Below are 20,504 nucleotides of genomic sequence, written 5' to 3' on the forward strand. Positions count from 1 at the left end.
GCACCTTTGTCATACACAAAAGCACTTTTTTTATTGTGATTTAAAACTTAAGCCTTTGTCAGTAACTGAATTTTAAATTACTGGTTATATAGCAGAATTTCCTCAACAGTTATTATTTGTGTCATTTATTGATTACCTTGATATCATCCTACTTTTTCGCTTAGTTTCATTTTCACTCTAAGCATCACTTTAAGCAGCACCTACCGGTGGTTCATGAGCGGTGTGTCTTCAATGCATCGTCTCTCCCATTCCTCTGGTGTGAACTCCACACACGCTTCACGCACCACTTCATCCCTGGTCCCATTCACGATCAGCCCTGGTTCTGGTGTCGTGAAGTCCGCTATGATACCGACGGATGAAATGATGTTCTCATACGCCACGTAGTTCAGGAGCTCTATGTTGAAGTAGTAGAGGTTGTTGTGGACGAGTTGGAGTGATTCATGATTGAACTCTACAGCGTGGCCCACACCAAGCCGCTCATAATGGGTGAAGAGTCCAGACTGAAATGAAAGAGAAGTTTCAATGATCTTATCCACAACAAGAATACATATCCTTTACGAGACAGGAATCTGGTGATTGATCTTGCGCTTCTACCTTTGTTTTCCAGGGTTCACATCCCACCCATGCTGAAATGAACATGTATTAAAAGTGACCATGTATAAAATAATTAATTAATATTTGACTGCAGCTAAATTGCCTGTGGGATTGATGGTTTTATTTACACCAGCACCACTGTCATAATAAATTCATGACAGTCAGCCTATTGGATTGCTTGGAAGCAAAACACAAACAAGGACAGATTTATGTCCGACGGATTTTCCGGACGGATTTTCCGTAATTGAAAGCTTTATAACATTTATGCTTTGTTTTCTCATCCATTTTCTTTGATGTTCTTTGTTTTCGATCATCAAAACTGCAAAAAAATATAAAATCACATGATGGCGTCATAATGACGTCACCTTTATTTTATATACAAAACATCTCTATCTAATAACATGCATTGATTCAATGCAATCGGGCTTTTAGTACTCTACACCTTTATGATCATGTCAAATGGCCTGTGATGGCGTAATGACGACGGCACTTGTCAATACACATATTTATAATGTCGTCTTAGTTGATGTCAAGTTTAGAGTTGATCTGAGCAAAAACAATGACTTATTATGTGAGTAGATTGAAATTATAAAAAAAATTGAAAATCATAAAAACTCAATCGATGATGCATCATGACCTCACTTTGGATTTAGTATGTATACATTTTCAAGCGTTCCACCAAGTTCCATGACAATAAGATTTTCTAAAAAAAAAATTAAAAATACGTCACACAGCAGAAATTTTATTGTTGTTGACATGAGAAAATTGTTTGGAGAAATGTTAGGTATGACAAATGGCCATAGAAGATTTTTTTTTGCGTACATTTCAATTTGCCTGATACACGTTTGTTTGCCTGGTCAGCAAGAATTAAATTTGCGATGTGCGTTGGAAATACTGTTTACTATATCGAATATTTTCGATATTAGTTCAAACATATATCGATCAACAGAATTTCTGATATCGAAGGACCCTGAAAATATACACCTTTAAGATGACATCACATGACATATGATGACGTCATATGGTCTTTGTCTCTGTTAAGTATCAAAAGAACAATACTGTTTTACGCCAAAAGTGCTGTAGAGAGCAAAACATGTACAAAGTCTATGGGGTTTGGGTTTCAAACAAAACGAAAGGGGGAAACAAGAACATTATTCAGAACTTAACGCTTTTCGCGTTAAAAAAAGAAGTTAACTGATAAAAAAGTTAACTGATACAAATAAAAGGAACCAAACTTGCCAAAACATATGCAAAAACCAAGATGATTTACCACAATAATACTTTTATATCATTCACGGGTCCATCTTGTATTCAACAAACTGAATTATGTGCAGATACAAATTATTTTGTGACACTTCGTTTTTACCTCATGAACTTCGACCCCATGACCCTCAATCTCCTCCAGCAGTTCACAGGTGAAGTCTTGATAGTCGTAGTTGATACTCAGACATTTGATTTCTGGGAGGGCCAGGCAGTCCCGCGCACAGAAGTTGGGATTGCGATGGATGATGATCGATGTTGGCTTGGAGATGAGGCGGCCTTTCTTGGCAGCGGTGAAGTAGTGAAAGTCATTGACTGTTTCAGGTAATAAGGGTACAATAATTTAAGGAGTTTCAGAAATTCACTTTTCAGAAACTCTTCATAAGGACTTTGTGTTTCTACTGGATTTGATAACACTAAGACGCAACAGTGGCTCAAACACTACTGTTACCATTTCCCTGCAGTTTTGAAACATTGCTTTTTGTATGTTATTCTTATTGGTATGCCATCATATCTTCTAATTTTCAAGGAATAACCAAGGCACAATTGCCTTCCCCCTCCATTTCAATGCCATAGTACAAAACCTATTTCAAAGGAGTTGGTTAGCATCATAAATTAATGCAGAAGATAAGTAAATCTTCCAGATTCTGCTTACTTGAATCGCCAAGGTTCGGCCTCTCGGTGATATTTATGGTATTCCATGATACAATCTGATCGCCCCAGATTTCAGGGCCGAACCCGACCCCTTCCTTCTGCATCAAGAGGACGGAATCATCATACACCACGGCCGATGCACGGAGAATGTACGGGTGACTGGTGGAGGTGAAGTCTGGCGTGATGCGACCTGTCGGCAAGGTGATGTCAAAGGTCGGGAGGCTGCAGGTAGCTGTGGAAGTGCCTCCACCATTGTTCATAGCATAAACAGTGAAGTAAAGAGGATGTCCTCCTAGAAGAATCTATGGACAGAAAAAAAAAATCATTCAAGGAAATGTTAAAATCTGAATGTCCCTAAAAATATACATGTTTAAGCTGTGTTAGTAAACACTATAAACAATACGGCAATAAGGACTAAACAATTGACAATTGTTCGAGTTAATTTTATACTCTTTCTTACTTTCATATTTTTCCTTTCATACTGTGAAGTAAAGAGGGCAATTTGACACAAAAGAAAATTGCAATAGGAAACACAACAGTGTCCAGCAAATATTTTATGGCATAGCTGTCATTTGCTCCAGTGATTTTTGACTGCCGTCATTGCTCCAAGGTACATGTAGCCCTTAAAATCGGGAGAATACCACAAGCATGTGTCTCTTGAAGCCAATAATGGGCTTTCATTAATTTCATTAACAAATTAACTTGAATGACTCAAATAGGAGGAATAGTCAACCCATGTACATGGATATTATATTTGCCAACACTGTTCGTACTACATGATATCAGTATGCACTTTCATGCATGTTCACCTGTCATACAACATGCACACACAGTATTGCCGGTAGAAAACACCCTGTGCTTTCATTATAAATACGTTCAATAAAATCGTGTAAAATAAACAATAACAATTCAGAATAGGATTCAAGTTTTTATAGGAATTAATAAGTTGAAATTTGTTTGGTTATCATCTTTGACTCAGTATTTTATGGGGATTGACGTTGGATTGGTAGTTCTTCACTAAACAGGTCGTGGGTTCGAGTCCCACCCAAGTAATTTTTTTTCTCAGATTCACTTGGGACAACACTGAGAATTAATACAGTGTTGATATAAATACATCGTTGAAGGGCAAAACCTAATATTAAATTTAAATCACTCCTACACAAATTCCATCTGATGAATAACACAACATTTATTCATAGAGTGTGCTACATGTACTTTAAACTCTATTCTACAAAATTGAGCCGATGACAAATTAATAGTTATAATTAATCATTCTTACTCGCAGCTGAGAAGCTGAATTGCAAAGGACGCGGCTATAACGTGATCGAGCCGGAGTCATGTAAAGGCGCCTATGGCTGCCGGCCACATCGACCGATATATATGAACACAGAGCACAGCCTAAGATTGAAAGTGTTTGAATTTTCCCCAGGGAGGAAAACTGGAGGGCCTGGAGAAAACCCTCGTGGCACAGGTGAGAACCAACGCACAACTCTACTCAATATGGTCCGCACTCAGGATTCGAACTATGGCCACAGTGGTAAGAGGGGAGCGCGCCCTACGCAATAGTCGCCCATGCCACCAAATATTGAATGTAGTTGAGGCGAAAGTGTATTTTTATTACAATCCAGACTATAACATCAAGTGGATGACAAATATTGAATAAGTTGACAAATCGCAAACATTTTCTTACACAGGTCCATTACTAATACATTCCAGACATTTCTCCCTCATTAAATCAAGATTTAAGACCTTGGGCACAAACTTTCCCTTGACCTACGGTAGTTCTTACTTGTGAAATGATAGCTGAGGGTCCACCAAACTCTGTCTTGGAGACCACATCACTTCCTCCAGGTGCTGTCCCAACCTGATAGAAGAACGTCACCAAGCTCTTGTCATCAGCTGCTACCATCTCCAGCTGGAAGGCTGGCTCTGTGTAGTCTAGTCCAGGAACCTGCTCAACACCACACAAGTTTGTGCCTGCTGCACTCCACCTAGTGGATCCAGAGGTGTCCTTCATGGGACAAAAATGTTAAAACAACTTTACTGAGTTTTGCTATAAAGAAAAAGAAGAATGAGTTTCGAGGGGAAAAACTTAATACAGAGATGTGAGTGGACTTTGACATTTTTACAGAAATACATATACACACATATATTTGGTGCCAAATAATAGACCTTTATCAGGGTTCGCGAGCTTGAAAATCAAGGCGAAGCAAATAAAGTAAACAAACATGGTGGCATTAATAAAGTTTACAGTGAAAAAATGACTCTCGCCAAGCCACAGCAGATTGACAATCTTATAAATGGATGGTAGCTCAAATTCATTCGAAACATCAATGTGAATTCTTTCTATAAATTTGGGGTCCACTTTGTTCCTGTCCCTGTTACATCTGACATCTATGATTTATGATTTTAATTCACTCCTCAATGCAGTCGTCCTCCAAGAGTGATTATGAACAGCGAACTACCTACCCAACAACTAAAACATCATTTGAAGTCATTTTTAATGATACTTGAATGGCAAATTACAAAGTACCATGGTAACAGGGACAGGAAAAATGTCACACTTTGAACCCTAAATTTATAGAATGACCCATATGTAGGTCATTTCTTATTGCATTTTAGAATATAAAGCCTAAAACAGCGGCCAAACTGAAGTTTCCGTGTAAGTAGACTACAAATCAGTTCAACTAATAGACGGGTGTTTCGAAGGCCCGTATCATTTTGAGGTACAGTACTCAACCATTGAGAAATGTCTTCATGTTCGCATCAGGCTCCAGTTCCTCTTAATTATTTATGGGAAACGACAAGTCCTTTGCGAATGACATTTTACGGATAGCCTTGTAATGTAAGTAGTTCCTACCAAATAAACGCCATGGATGGAAATGTGAAAACAGAAAGTCTGAAGTTTGAGGGCGGTGCTGCAGCATTAACTACAATTGAGTACTACACGGAAACTTCAGTTCGGCCACTGCTTGAGGCCTTTATATTCTAAGATCCTTCTTCAAAATACAATGAGACATGACCTACCTAGAAAACGGAAAATAAACTGTTTTTAACACACTGGATGTAGAAATGTCATGCTTTTAATCATGATGGTTAAAAATACATTGATTTGAATTGAATTGAGTTGAAATTGAATTGGATTGATGTTTCGAGGGAATTCGAGGTTAGTAATCCATTTACCGCCATGTTTGTTTGAGTTATTTGCCTCACTATTATTTTCAAGATGCCGCGTACCCTTATACAGGTCCACTGCAGGAGGACTTACATCCCTGTAAATAATTGGAAGTACTTTGAACTTGTACTTTGAACTTTTACTTTGAATTATTTTGAATGTAATTACTCACGCAAAGCTTCAAAAACTGATACGGGAACAAAGACGTTATCTTTTGAAGGAGAATCAGATAAAAACCAGGAACAGTTACAATGTTTCAAGAGAGATACCAATTTTCAAAAGAGCCACCGATGTACAAACCGGAACAAACAAAACATGGAAACAATCTGGGAATGCCTGATGTTCCCATATAATTCTGTGTGTAAGCATGTTTATTTTAACCCATTAGTAAACTGCACAACATTGTATTAAATTGTGTTTTATCGACTGATGAATTCATAAAACCACAGAGTGCTGTGGCAGTTTTGGGCACTCCAGGGAATAATTAGACTGGATGATTTACATGCATCAGCGACTAAAGGGTTGGCTCATTACAGTCTCTTCTAGCCAGGATTTCATTGGATAAAGGCTATTCCAGACTTGTGTTTGAGCTGGGTCCATCACAAGTCAATCACAAGTCAAATCACAAGTAGGGCCATAATTTAAAAGGGAATACGTCTGCCAAATTTCCTTTGAATAGAACTTTACGTGATACCAAATGACTTGTGATTGGTTTCTGATTGAAATTCCAGGACTTGAGTACAACTCTGGAGCATTTGAAAGAGAATACAAAGATCAAAGTTTAAAGTTGCCAAAGGTCAGGGATGACCAAAAAATAGCACGGATGTACATGTAATAACTGATTACCACTGGTGTTGAGTATGCTTCAATCTCCGGAGGGGATGTATCAGGCTGCTTGGTGTGAATAGCAAATATATTACTGTGTATAGCAGGAGTTTGGTAGCGCCATATGTCCTTCTTGAACAGAGTTTTTCTTCCAAAGAAAGGGATCTTCAACGTCACCAAAGCTCTCAGCCGAATGATCAGAGGAATCATTTCAATATCCATCTTTAATCTGATATTGTGGTAAGGAAAGAAGGGTATTAAATTCTCATTTTTTCTGTTTTCTGTGTTTAATTTTTAAATAATATGCTTGAAAAAGGTGTCATTGCTCTTCAGTGAGGATTATGTCAAACATTAAATTTTATCTTGGGGTGTGACAGGTGTAATAAAATAATAGAATTTCCCATGGTTTTGCAGGATACTTAAATTGCAAATTCCCACTCCACTTACCCAACATCCAGTGGGAACTTGGAGAAGAGAATCTCAGCTACAGTCGGGAAGCTAGTGTGTAGAATATAAGCAGTCAGTTCCAACTCACCATGCAGGATGAATCCAATAGAAACGCTAGCACGTGCATATGCACCTACCATAGGTGTTATGCCAGCCTATAGAAAGTATAAGGATATACAACATTTCAAATTATCTTCTTTGTGTCAAAGTAAAACTGCTCCTGGATATCTCTAAAGCATTTACATGTACATAGAACTTGTTAATATACTCAGCATGCTACTATAGTACACGCTACACTGTACACGGTCTTGGGTCTGTAAAAGTGTAGGCTAGATAAAGGCATATAAATATACTCCTATAAGACACCAAAAGGTGGTTGGAAATGTGAGGCAATAGCCAACATCCTGTGGTTTAGATTAGATTGGTTCAGTTTTTGTGTTTGCCACCAGAAAGAGAAGACATGTTGAAATTAAAGTCTCCGATAAAAGAAATGTTTTTACAGCGCTGGCGCTCAGCTTTCATGCCGCCACTGAGAAATAAAAACAGAATATTCTATCTCAAACTTGAAGAGCTTGTTTCCCATATCCCAAGTATGAAACATCCCTCGACCTCTTTGGTGACATAGGACAAGAATCAAAATGGCCATACACCAGAATTCATGCATTAAATAGCAGTGTAGCCTGCAGGGTTTTGTTTACCATTTAGATATCAACCTATTCTTGTCTGTCATGTAGGGGAATAAAGGAAAAGTTATGATAATCACCATTTTGAGAAAAAAAACCCTGAAATCAGGACGGTTTAGGAGGATGTATATCTTTTATTTTTTTTGTTTATTTTTTTTCATTTTTTTCAAGTGTAATTTGAATCTTTATAACGACAAGACCTGTGCAATAATGTACTGGGAATGAAATAGTCTCAATTTTCTAATACTACCTGTGCTTTCATGGACACAAGGGCAACAGACAGTGGTATCTCCATGTCAAAGAATCCTCCTGCTTCAATGGCTGAAACAAGAAGGAAAAGAAACATCGATAGTATGAGACAAATATTATAGCACTTCTACCAATAACTTCTATATGGTTGTCTAAGTGTGTGCCAGGTTTGAAGTCGATCGGATCGTATTTTATGTAATTTTTGGTAATTAGAAGAAACTATTAAAATTTTAAAAATTAACTAGACATATGTTTGTGGACAAACATAGGGCTGTTTCGGTAGCTTTTTGTGACATGTGACATGTGTTCCATCAACGAAGGATGTGTAGTTCTGTTTATAATAAATGGTGGCATATAACATGTGATTCCATTCTCATAGGGCTTTGAATTATGACGTCACATGTCACGTGATGACGTCATGATGACGTCACATAAAGTTTCATCTATTACTATAATATTATGGTAAAGATCAACTAAGCCAGAGCAAACCTCGTTGAAAGCAAGTTCACGTCTTTCACCAATTTTAAATAACAAAGCACTTCCGGTTTCAACCAGAAGAATAGGTCACGTGATTTATTTGCACATATTTAAAAAATGAAGACCCTCGATAATTCTATCAATTCCCGCAAAAATCATGTTCAGGTCTGTCACGGTCGATTTTATACTGATTTTTAAAGATCAAATCTATTAATCTTTAACGAGACGTCACGTAGCCAATGATGACGTCATCATGACGTCACTTCAATTTTCATCTATAACACATCCCGGTCTAGGTACATACCAACTCTCAATCCAATCGGACCAGTTGTTCTGTAGATATTGGCCTTCGAAATATGCACATTTAGTATGACGTCACATGTCACGTGATGATGTCATCGTGACGTCACTTCAATTTTCATCTATAACACATTCCGGTTTTACTACATACCAAGTTTCAACCCAATCAGACCTGTAGTTCTGTAGATATTGGCCTTGAAATATGCACATTCGATACTACGTAACATGTCATATGATGACGTCATCATGACGTCACTTAAATTTCCATCTAAAATACATCCCAGTTTAGGTGCATACCAAGTTTCAACCCAATCAGACCTGTAGTTCTGTAGATAATGGCCTTCAAAATATGCAATTTTGAATATGACGTCAAATGCCACGTGACGACGTCACATGTCATGTGATGCGTCATCGTAACGTCACTTAAATTTTCATCTATAAAACATCCCGGTTTAGGTACATACCATGTTTCAACCCCATCGGACCTGTAGTCATGGAGATCTAGGCCTTCAAAATATGCACTCATATTGTGACGTCACATGTCACGTGATGACGTCATCATGACGTCACTTAAATTTTCATCTATAACACATCCCGGTTTAGGTACATACCAAGTTTCAACCCCATCGGACCTGTAGTCATGGAGATATAGGCCTTCAAAGTATGCACCTATATTGTGACGTCACATGTCAGGTGATGACGTCATCGTGACGTCACTTAAATTTTCATCTATAACACATTCCGGTTTAGGTCCATACCATTTTTCAACCTAATCTGAGATATAGCCCAATCTGTCAGATCTAGCCGAATTCTGCTAGAAAATGGTCAAAACAGAAAAATCGCATATAATGTGACGTCACGTGACTCATGATGACGTCGCGATGATGTCAATGTTCGGCACACAACTTCAGATGCTAGTCTAAGTGTGTGCCAAGTATAAAGTCAATCGGATTGATTTTAGTGCCCAAAGTGCCGGTGACAAAAAAACGTGTACAAATGCTATGGGCAAAATGGCTGAAAAAGAAGAAGAAAAAACTAGAGATCTATGTCTGTTTGCAACAGAACATAGGGCTTTTCCGCATTATGATTTTTTTTTTATCAATAATACGTCCCTGACTATGCATGAACATAAAATCTGTCAAAGTTAGCCGAAAATCGGCTAAAACGGTCACTGTGGACAGGATTTGACCTCAGCAACACGTGCGCTGCAGGCTAACTGACATACGATGTATGTGCGTACGTACAACGTACGTGCATGTGCTATACACGTTGTGGAAGTCCTGTGCATGTTTTACAGCTCTCTACCGCAACTTGCGTAAGGGTATTTTTTGCCGACATCGCGTCAACTGTGTGAACAATTTGACAAGCTGGGAACTTGGCACTGTTGAGGTAAATGTTCGCTATCATTTTCTGGGCAATTCAAGATTATATCTGTACGGATCGATTTGTTAGCAATTTTTGAAAAAAAAAGGTCTTTTCAACGGAACTTCCGGTCTGATGACGTCATACGCCTAAATCTTAGCACACGTCTTAAGTGGGTCAAGATCATCATATACACCAATATTTAGACAAACTTCGCCACAGACATCTATTCAAAATACATTTTTGAAAATTTTCAACCTGTCGCTAGAGGGCGCTTGAAGATTACATGACGTCATCGGAAGATGATTTGAAGAATACTATCAGCCAAGAGACTAACACTGTTAAAAGCAAGTTCATATCTATTACCACTTTTAAATAATAAGCCACTTCCGGTTTTGGCTTTTTTCAACCGGAAGCAAGGGTCACGTGATTTCACGCACACTGAATGAAATAAAGACCTTAACCTACTCTACCACTTGCCTGCAATAGAATGCTGCGGACGCGTACGGTTGATTTCTTATGCATTTTTAAATATTAAAAGTGTCACAATTTAATTGCCTATAAATAAACGCAGGATGACGTCATCATTCCACAATGTTGTTTGAATTAGGGTCTTTGCTTGGACAAAGAGTGGTGTAAATGAATTACTGGCAAAGAGTTGAAAATGCCCTTGGAAAAGCGACAATTTTTTTAAAATTTCTGTGTACAAAGTCTATGGGAAAAATTAAATATTCAAAAATCTATAATAAAATAGCCGATGACGTCACCATGACGTCAATCTTCGGGACACATCTTTGCTATAGGGACTATGCTTATGCTAACTTTGAATGATGTATGACAAAGATTTATGCCAAAAGTGGTGAGCAGAAAAATCGTGCACAAAGTCTATGGGATTTAGGCGACAAAAAGAAGAAGAAAGAAAAAACTAGAGGTCTTTGTCTGTTTGCAACAGAACATAGGGCTTTTCCGCATTATGATTTTTTTTAATCAATAATATGCACTGAATATTCATGAACATAAAATCTGTCAAAAGAATTTTGCATTTTGCATGTTGCGTTCGGGAGATATGGCTAAAAGGTCCGAACAAATAAATATTCATATAAAATCTCAGGATGACGTCATCATGACGTCACTTCATTTTTAATCTATAACACATCCTGGTATAGCCACATACCAAGTTTCAACCCAATCGGACTTACATTTCTGTAGATATAAGACTTCACAATATGTACGTAAATTTTCAAAAATCAATAAATAATTAGGTGATGACGTCATCGTGACGTCATAGTATAGGCAGAATTTTTGTATGATGGTCTTCCTTGGCTGTAACTTTGATGACGATTCCAGATCGCCAAGTTATAAAAATGGTGCCTTGAAAACGTGTACAAAGTCAATGGGTTAAAAATCCAACAGCAGAAAAACTGCACCTTTAAATACGTGATTTGCCTTTAAACTGAAACATTTTTATCAAATATTACTTGATATTCTGACTCTTGGGAATATTTTCAATCAAATGACAGGCGTAAAAAATACGATTTCTTTTTCCTTCTCATAGTAATTCTCAGCCGAAGTTCAGAACTACTCAGTAAGATATATCAGTGTTGTATAGGAAAAGACTTGTGGAGAAAGCTGTGTACAAAGTCTATGAGAAAAATTAATTATTCATGAATCCATAATAAATCATTTGATGATGACGTCATCATGATGTCATAGTCTTGGCATAATTTTTGTATGAGGGTCTTCCTTGGCTGTAACTTTGATGACGATTCCAGATCGCCAAAATATGAAAATGGTGGCTTGAAAACGTGTACAAAGTCAATAGGTTAAAAATCCCACAGCAGAAAAACTGCACCTTTAAATGCGTGATTTTCCTTTAAACTGAAACATTTTTATAAAATATTACTTGCTATTCTAACTCTTGGGAATATTTTCAATAAAATGAAAGGCGTAAAAAAAATATAATTTCTTTTTCCTTCTCATAGTAATTCTCAGCCGAAGTTCAGAACTACTCAGTAAGATATAGCAGTGTTGTATAGGGAAAGACTTGTGGAGAAAGCTGTGTACAAAGTCTATGAGAAAAATTAATTATTCATAAATCCATAATAAATCACTTGATGGCGTCACCATGACGTCACTCTTCGGGACACGTCTTGGCTATAGGAGCTATGCTTATGCAAACTTTCAATGATATCTGAAAAAGATTAATGCCAAGAGTGCTATAATACGTCCCTGTCTATGCGCATGCATGAACATAAAATCTGTCAAATTAGCCGAAAATCGGCTAAAACGGTCACTGTGGACAGGATTTGACCTTAGCAACACGTGCGCTGCAGGCTGACTGACATACGATGTATGTGCCTATGTACAACGTACGTGCATGTACATATACATGTACATTGTGGACGTCCTGTCCTGTGCATGTTTTGAAGCAGAGGTATTGTCAACGTGAAGTTTTAAGCGTGCGCAGGGTATGTTCGAGTTTGCTTATCGCCTCGAAACATGTTTTAGACCTACTCTTCAATCGACAATTAAAGTAAAAACAAATATAAAAACTGCCATGGTTGATTTTTCAGGAATTTTCAAATGAAAAAGGGTCTTTTTATTGTAACTTCCGGTCTGATGACGTCATTTGCCTAAAACTTCGCACACGTCTTAATTGGGTCAAGGTCATCATATACACCAATATTTAGGCGATTGCGACAAACTTCGCCACAGACATCTATTCAAAATACATTTTTGCTAATTTTCAACCTGTCGCTAGAGGGCGCTCGAAGATTGCATGACGTCATCGGTAGATGATTTGAAGAATACTGTCAGCCAAAAGACTAACACCGTTAAAAGCAAGTTCATATCTATTACCACTTTTAAATGATAAGCCACTTCCGGTTTGGGCCTTTTTCGACCGGAAGCAAGGGTCACGTGATTTCACGCACACTGAATGAAATAAAGACCTCAACCTATTCTACCACTTGCCAGCAACAAAATGCTGCGGACGCGTACGGTTGATTTCTTATGCATTTTTGAATATTAAAAGTGTCACAATTTAATTGCCTATAAATACACACCTGATGACGTCATCATGACGTCATCATTACACAATGTTGTTTAAATTAGGGTCGTTGCTTGGACAAAGATTGGTGTAAACGAACTACTGGCAAAGAGTCAAAAATGCCCTTTGCAAATCGACAATTTTTTTTAAATTTCTGTGTACAAAGTCTATGGGAAAAATTAAATATTCAAAAATCTATAATAAATTAGTCGATGACGTCACCATGACGTCAATCTTCGGGACACATCTTTGCTATAGGGACTATGCTATGCTAACTTTGAATGATGTATGACAAAGATTAATGCCAAAAGTGGCGTTGAGAAAAAAACGTGCACAAAGTCTACGGGGTTTAGGCGACAAAAAGAAGAAGCCAAAAAAAAAAAAAAAAATGAGAACAAAAACAAAGGCGTTTCCGCAACTTTGCGGAAAAGCCAAAAAAATGAGAACAAAAACAAAGGCTTTTTCGCAAAATTGCGAAAAAGCCAAAAATCTTAACGAAAACAAAGGCTGTTTCGGCAAAAGTGCCGAAACAGCCAATAAAAAATCAGATGATGCCGTGATGATGACTTCACTTCAGAATTTGAATTCTTTTATCAATACCTACCCTCCCACCAGTTTCATAACGATCAAACATACCCTTCGATGGAATCAAAAAATAACGTTTTTGATGACGTCACACATTTTACGAAATTTTGTGCATCTATCTATGACCTAACAAACCTTTTACAAAAAGAATTTTAACTTTACCACGTTCCGTTGATGGGATTGGCTAAAAAGGTCAAAACATTTATAATTTATATAAAATCACATGATGACATCATCGTTGCGTCACTGCATTTTTTGTCTATACAACGTCCTGGAATATCTGCATACCGAGTCTGAACCCAATCGTACATCCGGTTCTGTAGATAAAGGACCTTAAAATATGCACATTTAGGATGACGTCACGTAACACGTGATGACGTCATGATTCGGCATACGTCTTTAGATGGTGGTCTAAGTGTGTGCCAGGTTTGAAGTCGATAGGCTTGAAAAAAGTCCAAAAGTGACCTTTAGAACGAAAACACGCTTCCTATGGGAAAAAGTTTGGGGGGAGGGGAAGAGTAAAATATAACAAAAACAAGAGCTGTTGAGGTGTGTACACCGAAACAGCTAAAAAGATTTTTAAAAATCAGAACAGAAACAATGCTTTTTCGTTTTCAAGCGAAAAGCGTTTTATACCAAAGGTCTCAAAGCACTTCACAATAAGTATCCCTGTTGTCAGGTAACGAGACCAGTTTTTTTTGCTAGTTGACTATTTTTTTCAAAATTAAAAGTTGGAGCAATTAGTTAATTTATGTTAAATCATATTTATAAACTAAGCACGCTTCATGATGGTACTTACTAAATTCTAGGTAGATAAATCCACCGACCAGCATGCCCCATCTCGCTTTTAAAAACGTGGCATGTATTCTCGGGAAATGAATCGTCCCACTCAGGATGACATCGAACTGCTTAAAGTTGTCATCTGCCTTGCCGTTGAGGATAACATCGATGAACTCCTCAATCTTCCAATCAAAAAAAAATATGATTGCAAATGAAGGGTTTCAAATTGCTGGCTCTGTTACCATTAGCAAAGAATCAAAGCTCACAACGGCAAAATGTTCAGTGCCAACTCTTAGCGTATTTCGCGGGTTAGCAAGGATTATGGCTTTTGTGCTTGCATACATCCTTTGAATTAAGATTCTCTGTTTAGCACAAGCAAACCAAAAATTACAAATGAAAGTGTTATCCAATGAACACGTCTGCAGTTTACGGAAAGTAGATTAGAAGAGACTTGAACTTTAACTTACAAATGTTCTGAAGAGAGCACGTAGTTCCTTCATCAACTGAACCACAGTCAATGGGTCGATATTCTGAAGATCCAGCATTGCTTCTAACTCCCCTATGGTCATGTTGGCAATACGTCCACAAAGAGCATCCAAACCTTTCTCTGTTGGAGGTCAGTGGATCAATAAAATTAAACCTAATTCCGTAGGATCGGCAAAAGCCGCTACCACCAAGGATATGAAAAACTCATCACAATCTATATCCCGCATCCGTTTCATATTATCACAAGACGTTTCAATGTATAACCTGCACTTTAACGGTACTATACATCATTAACTTTTCAGAAAAGGATGGATCTTGGGTTAATATTTTATAGCAAATAACACTGACGTGTTTAGAAAATTGTGCTCATAGATGCTGGAAAATCAAGAAAAAAAGGTTGTTCTTGAAGTCTGGTTCTCTGACCTTCTGGTCAGGGAACCACACTAGTTGGCTTTTACCCGTTCACGAAAGTGTAGCCGATTACTACTAAATTTGGTAATTTGGGGGCAGTATTTGTAAAAAAAAGTCAGTTTCTTTCCATAGATGGTCGCCAAACCATATTTGGAAATTGATAGAAACATTCCACTTTTCTTGAAAATGACCACGCAAGGTGCCATGATTTTATAGGATGCTTGAGACTATTATTCACTCACAGTCAAGTAACGTATTTCATAATTATTTGTTTTTTTATGTTTGCAAATGTTATATATTACCTTGAATACTGAATAAATTGAAATAATTATACCCTTGTGAAAAAAATCTGTATAAGAAATGAGTGCCAGGACTGGTTTTAATGAGAAATGACTCATGTGACGTTTGACAAATGACAATATGGGAAAAAACATTGACCTTTTAATGCATTTACAAGAACATGTTTTGGCAACAAACTTGAGTCTCTGAGAGATTTTTTGTGCAGGGAAAATCTTATTTTGGTACACTAGAAATGCATTTTACTTTTTTTGCTGAAGATCTATAACTGAAATGTACATACGTGTTAATCCTCCCCCAATAATGACATCTCCCTGCCACGTGCCCGAGTCAGCGCCAGGACTAAGACTAAGATCAAACAAACTAGCTCCTCCTGAAAGAAAACAGGCAAACCACTTGGACTGTACATCATTAAAAGTGCTGACATGTAATTGTACCTGTAACCAAGCAGATGTGACACATTTACCAAACTTCAAGTTCATTATGTTCTCACTTCAGGTTAATTTCTCGCTTCAGCTACATCTCAGGTTGGAGAATCATTATTAAAGCCCTGCATGTCTGACCCAAATGAAGCTACGCTGCAACCTGTTAGAGTGATGCTCAGGCGTTCCACGATTGCTTCCTAAAGTGCATGCGTAGTAGACTAGCGTGCTGGTAACTAGTGCGATAGTCTACTACGCATTCACGCTTAGTAAATAGTAAACAAATACTGCAAGTGAGACTTGCGCAATCCCCCTGTCACGCTTGCAGTTTTTTTCAGTCAGTGTCCCTTTCTATTGTTTTTACAGTAGGGACCTTGACCTTTGACCTTTTGGTCCCCAAAACACTAGGCTTGATAAGACTACCAAGATCAACCAACAAACGAAATTAGAAGTTCCCAAATGAAGTATTTCTCAAGCATTGGTGCTGACATTTCTATTGTTTTAGCAATAGTGACCTTGACCTTTAACCTGTCGGCCCCGAACGCAACAGGCTTCTTAAAGACTACCAGGAACAACCCACGAACCGAATTTCCAAGTTCCTAAGTAAAGTAATTCTCAAGTTACCACGTTGACAAGATTTCTATTGTTTTAGCAAAATGGTGACCTTGACCTTTGACCTGTCAGCCCCAAAAGGAATAGGTTTATAAGACTACAAAGAACAACCCAGAAACCAAAATTCTAATTCCTAAGTGAAGTATTTCTCAAGTTATCGTGCTGACATGAGTTAACCTAACCAAAATATAACACACGCACGCACTAGCATGTTTATTTATTGTGTTAATCGAGGATTTTCTTTTGCTCCTCTTCCCTTTTCCTTTGTTTGTACTACTAACTTTTTCACAACAGCTCTCATTGGTTTTGTATACATTTTCCAAACCGAGGAGTCCTCCATTTGGTTTTTGCCCTCGATTTATCGATGGTGTTGCAAGTGTGCGTCCTCGATTTACACGATAAACTTGCACACCCACACACACAATAACCCATAAGGCAGTGTTTATACGTTCACACACACCAACCCTTACACAGGCATAGAAGTGGGGTACTTCCTTTGTTCTCGTGTACTAACATTTTGCAATGTCGCGCACTTATCTCAAAATGCTCACATTTTAACCAGAATTAATTTCATGGGCTGAAATTCAGACTTAATATCCCTTTTCTATAACTCTTTAATTTGGGAGGGATCAACCCACCTTTGAAATTCCTATTTTTTTTTGTAAAATCTATATATCTATTTCGTGAAAAACTTGTGGGGTACCACTTTAGTACCCCACAAGGTCACAAAATGTCCTTGTGGGGTACCTCCCATTGTTCCGGTAGCCCACAAGGCAGTGTTTATACAGGCATCCAAGTGTGTATTTGCCTGCAATCGGGGACCCCCTATTGTCCCTCTTTTGTTTGTACTTTTTAGGACGACCTCCAATATGTTTTGTACAAATCGCCAAATTGGGGACCTTCGGGAATTGGGAACCCAATTTTCCTCTATTGTTTAACACCCCCTATTGAATGCAGAAACAAACAGGGTTAATAGAAACCCCCATGGAATACAGACTCCTGCTCATCACTCATTATTCCATTCATCTTGTATCATTACCTGTAGTCACTGAGAGTGACAGGTCCCTTCTTCTTCTCCTGGTAACTGGAGTTTCATCTTCATCACCAAAGATGAGAAGACCCATGGAGCGACGGCTTGCTGTCCCTGATTCAGCAATCCCTGTAACAATGACAAAGCTAGACTGTTTTTTTTAATTCTGATTGTGAATTTTATTAGTCACAAATCATAATTTTACGGAAATTCAATTTTGTTCTTACCTAAACGCGTCTGCTCTGCAGATAATCGTAACAATAAACCATTCAATTTGTGTAACTGCGTGTGACTATTCTTTATTTTATGTCGTTTGTTTATGGATATTGCCGCACCACGCTCGGAGTTTTCCGATTTGCATTCACATGATCGGGCCTATTTAATCGTAAGAGGACGCATCAGCTGCAACTGGGCCAGCAGTAGCGATCAGGCTCTGCTGCATGCGCTTCTGCAAATGTTTTCCACGTGGCCACATGGCTACCGAAAGAGCCAGCAATTGGCCTGCCAGCTTGCAGGCTACAATTGGGCCTGCGGTAGCAATCAGGCCTACTGGAAAGCTAGGATTTGTTGCGGTTACGGGCTGGATTCCAATGACAATGGCAGCGAAAAAAATTAAGATAAATGGAGGTACCAGTACCGGCACTTCGAGTAACGGAGGTATTTATTCACATAAAATCCTATTCTCTTGACGGGGTATGGAGAGTATTGCTCAGAGATAAATGGAGATTTGAGTTATCCAAATTTGACTTAATGGGAGTTCACTGTGCATGGACTCTATTGCAGCCCCGTCGCCAGCTCCAGGCATAAGGGGGATGAGTTGCTCGTCGGGAGCCTCAATAGCAACGGGCCTGGTCTACTGAAACAAATACATTTTCCCAGGGATACAACTTGGCATATAATTTTCAAATTCGTAAACTTCATGTCAGGCAAGACTGTATTAATGCAGCCAGGTTCTCGCTGATCCATTAATAAATTGCAGCAGTGAATGGCAAAATTTTACACCAAGTTAATTTAGATCCCCTTTAAGACATCTGAGTCCAACACCCGCTAATACAAATATTTGTAGGTCTTACCAAAACTCTTTTCAGACTAATAAGAATGAAACTTACTGGGCTTGACGGCTTTCTCTGGCTGCAGCTTAGTCATGGCGTTATCCTCCGCTGAATATGAGGTGGAACCTTCACTAAGAATGGTCTTAAAGTAGGCCCTGGCCTTGTCTATAAGATTAGCTGACAGGTCTTCCATGCTGTCTATTCCCTCAGCAGATTCACTAGCATTACATGGAGTTCACCAAGAAAATGGTAATAAGAATGAATACCTCCAAATCAGGCTGTGGGTCTGAGATGTGATGGTGAAAAGTTTTGACAAGCCACCTTAACAAAAACTGTCTAAAACTTCCCTAAAATGACATCCTTTACCATGTGAATGACAGTTATTCTTAATATTAATAATAATACCGGAGTCTTATATAAGGCACGTATCTACCGACAAATAGGTACTCAAGTCGGAAATTATGTCTATTATTAGAGACAGGTAAATGAAGTCAATGAGAAAGATGAGACCCATTTATTTGGATTAAGCATCAGTGCACATATATAATTCGTACACAGTAGTCGCACGCTGAGTCTGAATTTGTCGCAAGTCTCTGTATATACGGCTCTGGAATTTACCCTGCCTGTTACTCCCCCTACCACCGAAAACCTTCCCAGCACTGAACAATTTATGAATATTTCAGGGAATAAATACAATGCAATACAGTGTTATAAATTTGGGCTTAACATTTTGGTCTTTACCTGTGACAGTGTAGGAGATTGCGGAGAGATAGTGGAGGCATATAAAAATTCATAACATGTATATCAAAAAAGGTAGGGCTTGACTCTTTATGCGAACAACAACAATAGCCTCTGAAGAAAAAAACTTGTTATCAACAAGTTTTTTCTTGTTCGCAACGTCACGCTGCATTATTTTTTTAGATTCCTTTAACTTTACACATTTGCTCATGAGAAGTGTGCAGTGTCCACCTTACTTTTGAAATGAAATAGCTTATGTGCTGATTAAACACTTTTTTGGTCCACTTACAGGTCGTCCGCACTTCTTCTCTTCCTCCTCGAGCTGCTGCCTCCTCCTTGAACAGCACACTCAGATTCTGAGAACATCACATCTCTGAGAATGACGATGGGTTCATCACACACACCCTGCCAACACAAGCTGATGTCCAGATCCACGTCATAGATAGTACTGTGGGGCCGCTCTACATCATACCTACGTGCATATAGACAATTGTAGAAGAGTGTTCAAGTCAAATGTAGCATGGAAATTAAGAAACTAAGTGTTCTTTCTGTGGTGAGGGAAAAAAAGGTACCCAGAGCCTCAGTTTACATATTTATTGTTCACATCACATGCATTGAGTAATGCGCTGTCAAGGATTCTTTGTGTTTTTGACATACGCTGCTGTCATGTACATACCGGCACAGTACGCTGAGTGAAGCGTTCTGACCAGACCACCCTTGTGGGGTGATGTTCCTTTCAGGACACATCACCCCACTTTTTACACAATGGAAAAACATCACCCCAGAAGGGAATCTTTAGAAAAAGGGATAATGGGAACACAATGCTATCACCCCACAAGTCCGTCTGGCTAGAACGCCCGTGTCAGCAATGAAGTCTGTCACTTATATCATACAGTAGGTGTGAGAAGGATTTTTGTTTTCTAGCAACCTTGAATCCTCAATCCTTATTGGTCGATGCATTGCAAGATTAGTGTGATATTATCCTCTTACCATGGTCAATAACACTCAGTATATTG

The 20,504-nt window shown here is 38.3% G+C and overlaps 1 protein-coding gene across 1 annotated transcript in view; it reads right to left on the minus strand.

Moving 5' to 3' along the window:
• Positions 1–20,504, minus strand: part of LOC119733039 — a 149,281-nt gene that overhangs the window by 51,903 nt on the left and 76,874 nt on the right. The window contains 13 exon segments of the mRNA XM_038206623.1: positions 205–500; positions 1,961–2,169; positions 2,510–2,810; positions 4,298–4,519; positions 6,533–6,737; positions 6,956–7,110; positions 7,889–7,959; positions 14,460–14,622; positions 14,908–15,047; positions 15,918–16,007; positions 17,708–17,827; positions 18,808–18,968; positions 19,778–19,960. Of these exon segments, the coding sequence (XP_038062551.1) occupies positions 205–500; positions 1,961–2,169; positions 2,510–2,810; positions 4,298–4,519; positions 6,533–6,737; positions 6,956–7,110; positions 7,889–7,959; positions 14,460–14,622; positions 14,908–15,047; positions 15,918–16,007; positions 17,708–17,827; positions 18,808–18,968; positions 19,778–19,960 (2,316 nt within the window).

This window comes from Patiria miniata, unplaced genomic scaffold, assembly GCF_015706575.1.
Source record: "Patiria miniata isolate m_02_andy unplaced genomic scaffold, ASM1570657v1 HiC_scaffold_1, whole genome shotgun sequence".
In the NCBI taxonomy this organism is placed as follows: Eukaryota; Metazoa; Echinodermata; class Asteroidea; order Valvatida; family Asterinidae; genus Patiria; species Patiria miniata.